Genomic DNA, 6,446 nt, shown 5'->3' on the forward strand with positions numbered 1-6,446 from the left:
AGATGGAGCTGCAATGCGAGCTGGTGTGCAGACAGGAGATAGGATCATTAAGGTTAGCTTCCTCATTTATTTTCTTCTTGCCTCTGGGATCAGCAAATGAACCTTAATGAGTCTAAAATACAAGAGCACATTAGCACCAATTTTTCCTTTGTTTTAAAACTTTTTTTTTTTATTTAGTTCCCCAAAATAAAGATTCAAATCCAGTTCTTATTTCTTAGGAAATCTGTATTTATTGTACACAATGGGATGGGTATCAGGCATGTTTTCAGAGTGGTACTTCTGCTCCAATGTAGTATCTGTACAGTAAACCTCACAGATAATGACAAAGGGATTAGCATTGTGTAGTAAGTTGAATGCAGGATGTTTTTGTCCTACTGTTTCTTGACTTTGGCACAAACATTTTCAATGTTTTCTCAAGGACACATTGATAGTGTGCAATTTAAAACGCGCCACAAGTAGTTTAGTTAGGACTAAAAAAGGAGATGGATAGTTCCGTAAGCGGTGATGTGCATTTATTGGAATGATGGAGGCAGTAAGAGCAGCCGCAAGATGACCCAAAAGGAAAGAAAAATCTGGAACAGCATCAGAAGGGAAGCTGCGATGGAGGTGGGTTGCACAAAGGCTTGCAGATGCGCAGCAATTGTTGGACAGGCTGCTGCCTTGTTCACTGAGGGTTGCCACAGTTTCTAGCTCCACATGCTTGATTTGGCGGCTTTTTACACCAGATGCCCTCCATGATGCAACCCCAAAGGGATTTTTATGTTCTCCAGGGGTTATTAGGAAAGATAAAGTAGCTTAAATGGCGCTCCCTACGTGATTTGCTAATTTGATGCGTATAAGGGTGTCAGTTGAGCCATTAGGTGAGGTGGGCTGGCATTTAGATCAGCTGAGCTGCTGTGTTTGTGGCTGAATTTCACTTTGTACCTTCCTGAACTGATGCTGTGCTCGATTTTCAAATAATAGACAAATGAGAGCTACACAGAACAGTTTCATGCTTCATCACTCTTTCGCCTCTGCACAGCTGGGCAGTCACAATGAGACGTGGTAATGACTGGACTGATGACTTTAGAAAGTTAAAAAGAATCTATAGATTATTTGCACTGTAATAAAATATCAGAAAACCAACATGCAGTTCACAGTGTGACCTGTTCATGTTGTAAGTCCTGCTTTATCTCTATCCATTTTCTTCCATCCCAGCTGTTATGTGTTTTTACTTTTCTTAGAAATATTATAAAAACAGGGTCTCACAACAGCTCACATGCTTTCTCCATACTTTCCCATCTGATTTTTACTGGTCTATCAAAATAAAGGCTATAAAATGCCTGAAAAAGTACTATAAAAGCAACAGAATTAATAATAAAGTGATCAGCTAACCAAATGTTTTTGAGCCACTTCAGCTTTGTGTCACAAAGCTTCTTCCCTGTTATGAATGCATGCATACATTTCTTGTGGCTCTTTTTAAACATGTTCAGAAATAACAAATGAGCCACTAAAAGCACAGTGAAGTCAGTGAGATGGACTGATGTCCACGGATAATTTTGATGTTGTCATGGGGTTTGTTTAGAATAACAGAAAAACAGAATGATGCCACATAGAAACAGTGACTACCACGAATGAAATAAACAAAACAGTATAATTGTGGGTTTTAGGCTTTAAGGAACATATGTTGGTCAGTTGTAGAAATTCATTGCTAATGCTTTTTGTCTTTGGACAGGTCAACGGGACCTTAGTTACACATTCAAACCACCTAGAGGTTGTAAAGTTGATAAGATGTGAGTATGCTCTAATTATTTACATCCTTAGTTTGCTGTATCACATCTGTTGTGTTGTTTGTGATTTACAAGGCTCATTAAGAAGATATTATTAAGTCAACATAAACATTAGTTGAGTTGTTTTAATCCTAAACTACATTTGAGCAAAAAGATCTTAAGTGACTTATCAGAAAAGATGAGACGTGTCAGCTAACATTGTATTATTATATATAGACTCGAAGCCAAAACACTGCCTTTATAAGTTATTGCAGCATAAGTGCTACAGTTAGCAGTTCAAACAGCACATTATCTCATGACATAACATATAAGCATACTTGCTCTGCAGATTGCTTATTGTTCCTCTAACGGTCTGACACATTGGGTTGTCTAAGCTGGTTCTGATGGCTTTTATATTCTCCCCTCCCTTCACCCTCCCTTCATTCCTTTCCCATGACTCCTCTCTGGCAGCGGGCTCCTATGTAGCCCTGACAGTGCTGGGGAGGCCTCCAGGGCTTCCTCAGATCCCCCTGGAAGAGGAGAAGGAAGGGAACAAGGAAGGAGGAGACACTCTCTCAGCACCCCACTCACCTGCACTGTCAGGTGGGGAGCAAGGCAGCTTCTTGACCAGCAGCACACCCTGTAGCCCTCAGGACAACACCACATCCTCCTCTCTGTCTGATGGGGTAAGAAAGAGGAGAATCCTGTTGTAAGCTGTGTAAGCAGCGTCACATTTAAAGTGTGGATGAATGCAAAAGCGAGGATTTCTGCAAGTATGTCTAAGAGGGTGTATAAACTTCCATTAGCACAATAAGTGAACAACACTGTATATAATTTTGAGACATAAACACACACAGCAAAAAAACTCAGCTGCTATTTTACTAATGAAATCACCGTTAACCTGTTATTGCAGGTCTCATTGAAGGCGGGCGGGACTTTAGTAAACTGTATCAGATGATGGAAAAACCACAGTACCGCTAGAGGAAAATTAGCTTTGTTCTGCAATAAAGTATCACCCAATATGGTCACTGTAAACATTTTATGGGCCTTGACAAGTGAACGTAATGTTCCAGCCGCTAGATCGATCCATCAGGCTTTAACGTTGTTTTTAAGTGCACTTACTTACATTCTGAATGAGTAACTTGGCACAAATGATCCTCCAGAGGTTGTTCAGTTTAAATTATTACCAGAACAAAAATATGTAATGAAATAACACACGTACTCAAAAAGATAATAAGAATAATGTAATTTGTTATTATTTAAAGTAATTATAATACATGGTGAATTAAAAAAATAAAATAAAATTTGAATGAAGGAGCTTTATACTCAGATTAATGCCTCCTTCTGCTACAGCGGTGAAGTGAAACCTCAGTCCTCTGACACAATGTTATTTTTAACTGTGACAGGGTTCGTGATAAGCTTATCTGGCTGGTACAACCCATGCAGCTCATTATTTTTAATTAGCCTCATCGTTCCGGTCCATTTCAACCAACTTTTTACTGAAACTGCTGCAGGATGTCAGCAGTGTGTCCACCGTGTAACATCGAACGAGTCAAACTTTTTCTGCAATGTGCATACGATTTAGGGATTGTTGAAACTCTGGACTTTCGGCTTTCAATTTGGAAGTTATTTACTCAAATGCTCAAACTTCGACAGGATTACGTGCCCAATTATTATGTTTAAGTCACATTTTCCCCTGTCAGATTTTATGTCTAGTTCAATTTAAATATAAGTAATCTCATTTTAGTCATACTTCTGGTTAATAAAACCAAATGAAATGGTTCAATTTTCCTTATAAAAGACCAGTATGTAACCAACCATTGCACTTAAGATTTCCAAGCATCAACTTCCCATAATCCTACTGTCAGAAGGTTGTGGTCGTAAAATCCATCCACATCTAAAAAACTCTGGAAAAATTATAAAATAATTTTGCAACCATGATATTCCGTGACTAGTTGGAGGTCCAGGGTCACTAGATGATCTTTAGTCTGTATGATCTTAATCATTTGTAACTGATAACAGTCTGAATGAATTCATGCATACAGTTCCATAAGTATGTGGACAATAACATGTTTCCTGCAGTTTTGCCCTTGTATACCACCAAAGTGACTTTTCAATCAAATGATCAAAATGTGATTGAAGTGCAAATTTCCAGCTTTAACCCATGGACATGAATGCTGTGTGTCCTCCTCAGTGCTACTCTGGTAGGTCTTTATTGCAGCCACCTTCAGTTTCTACTTGTTTGTGGGTCTCTGTGCCTTCAGTTTTCTGCATGGTCTGTTGGGTTGAGGGCATGTGACTAACTTGGCCTTTGAAGAATATCCCTTTCTTTGCTTGAGAAACTCTTGGATTGCATTAGCAGTTTGCGTTGGCTCATTATCCATTTAAAATGTGAAGTTCTGTCCAATCAGTTTTGTAGCATTTGCCTGAATTTGAGCAGAGAGTACAGCCGCATACACAGCAGAATTCATCCTGCTGCTTCTATCAGAAGTCACATCATCAAGAAACACTAGCAGTCTGGTTTCAATGGCAGCCATACGAGCCCATGCCATAACGCCTCCTCCGCCGTGTTTCACTGTTAATGTGATATACTTTAGATCTCTTTCTCCATGCTCTTCTCTTCCCATCGTTCTGGGTTATCTTGCTTTCATTTGTCCCAATATTTTTTTCCCAGATCTGTGCAGGCTATTTGAAATGTTCTCTGGAAAAGTCTAATCTGGCCTTCCTGTTCTTGAGTATAAACAGCGGATTGCACTTTGTTATAAGCCCTGCGTGTTTACACTCATGAAGCCATCTCTTGATTGTAGACTTTAACAATGATATGTCTGCCTCCTCCTCAAGAGTGTTCTGGACTTGGTTAGATGTGAGGGGATTTTTTTTTTCTGTTGCTGCTGCCAGTACATTCCTTCTTTTTAAGAATGTATCAGAATGCTGATCTGGCAGGTTTTCTGTCTCTTTGATAGGTTTATTTTGGGTTTTCAGCCTCCTTTGCTTGCATCGACATCTTCCACCAAGCAGCTGTAAAATGCAAGTTCAGCTTAATTTGTCACTGAATAAAAGAACATGAAACTACTTGTCAATCAGTTGTCCAATTGCTTCTGAGCCTCTGAAAATGGGGGACTGTGTATAAAAATGGCTGTAATTTCTAAACAGTTAATGCAATACATTTGTCAAAACCCCTCGAATTTATCACTGAATGTTTGTACTCTAATCATGTCTTGATTGTTTGATTTTTTTTAAAAATTTTTTTTAAATCTCCTGAGGTGGTGTGGAGAGGCAAAATTAAACAAACAAAAAACAAAAGGTGGTGTCATGATCCAATAAAGGAATATATATACATGTATGTATATGTTTGTCTGAATTTCAGGAAGCAGCCACGGCTTCCTGGAATGGTGAGAATAAGGATGGAGACGGTGGGTCTCCTCCGAAGGAACAGACCTCACCCACACCGAGTGACAATGGCCCCCTGATCAATAACAACTCAGTGAGTACACCGACACATCAGAGCATTTAATATGGTGCCAGTTGGTAATGACGATGTAGGCTGGTCATGTATGAGTCGATAAACAGATGTCAGAGGTGTTCTCGGTTCGGCTTTTGAACAGTTTTTTCAGTTTTATTCTGTCATTACTTTAAATGTTAAAGCTGATAAAATATGATAAAAGTTAGTTGATAAACTTGACTGAACATTAAGATTTTATATATTATAAGAGCCCTCTTTTCTCGGCTGTAAAGTTAAATCAACGCTTCAGGTATTTTCTGACCACTTATAGATTTTTAAAAAAAAATTAAAGTCACACTTTTCATTTTTACCTCTGAGTTTTTGAGCTGCTGCTGCTGAGCAAGGATTTTTGTTAATAATCTATTGTAGCAGTAACCACCATCTAATGTTAAACACATCACAAAGCCTTGCTGCTTACACAGACTGCTTTGTAATAACAGTCTTTTTATCACAGCTTCTAAAAATAGGAATTAAGTAGTGCTTTCCACTCTCAGGAATTTCCCAGTATTCAGCACCAGACTAAACAATCAATTTGGTTTAAGTGTTTTGTGTGTCATGTGTGTGTTAATGTGCATGCATCTGTGTCTGCATTAGGTTCACAGCAGCCCCCTCTTTGACAGGGAGTCCCTCTGTAGCCCACAGTGTCAGAGCCCAGACATTAGTCGGCGGGATGGCCTCAACATCTGCACATCGCCAGAGGCTGAGGATGCCGCTGACACAGTAAGATGCACACACAAATTTGATTTGGTGTAAATTTGACATTAAACATGTTTAATTTCACATGAATAAAACTAGACAAGCAATGACAATAGGCCCCTCCTATAAATTAGCCAGAAGAGCCAGAAGTTATTATTTCTCCATCATCACAATATTCTATCAGTGTTATTAGCAATGCCTTGCATGTTTGGTTAGTGAACTGCATGAGTTGAAAGTGTAGGAGTATAATGCAGAGACTCGCATCCCCTTTTTCCTCAGCTGCCATGTTGGAACCTTGGCAGGTGTATGGTCATTTACAGCCACAAATGGTCATATTTACACTAAAGTCTCGAGTGCTTGTAAGCTTGGTTAGCAAGTTGCACAGACAAAGGGTACACTCATACTAACTGAAGCACAAACTTCTTGGATGCTTTGCATCACAGAGAAAGCCCAAATATAATATAGTGGTTAGCACTGTTGCCGCACAACAAGAAGGTCCT

The 6,446-nt window shown here is 39.2% G+C and overlaps 1 protein-coding gene across 1 annotated transcript in view; it reads left to right on the plus strand.

The window, feature by feature from the left end:
• Positions 1-6: 6 nt before the first annotated feature.
• arhgef12b (Rho guanine nucleotide exchange factor (GEF) 12b) overlaps positions 7-6,446 on the plus strand; it is a 27,212-nt gene continuing 20,772 nt past the window's right edge. Inside the window, exons 1-5 of the mRNA XM_005725404.1 lie at positions 7-52; positions 1,715-1,772; positions 2,220-2,434; positions 5,116-5,232; positions 5,845-5,970. Coding sequence (XP_005725461.1) covers positions 14-52; positions 1,715-1,772; positions 2,220-2,434; positions 5,116-5,232; positions 5,845-5,970 — 555 coding nt within the window. The 5' untranslated portion in view covers positions 7-13. The remainder of the gene's footprint in view (positions 53-1,714; positions 1,773-2,219; positions 2,435-5,115; positions 5,233-5,844; positions 5,971-6,446) is intronic.

Source organism: Pundamilia nyererei, unplaced genomic scaffold (genome assembly GCF_000239375.1).
Source record: "Pundamilia nyererei isolate P.nyererei 1_Seehausen unplaced genomic scaffold, PunNye1.0 scaffold00015, whole genome shotgun sequence".
In the NCBI taxonomy this organism is placed as follows: Eukaryota; Metazoa; Chordata; class Actinopteri; order Cichliformes; family Cichlidae; genus Pundamilia; species Pundamilia nyererei.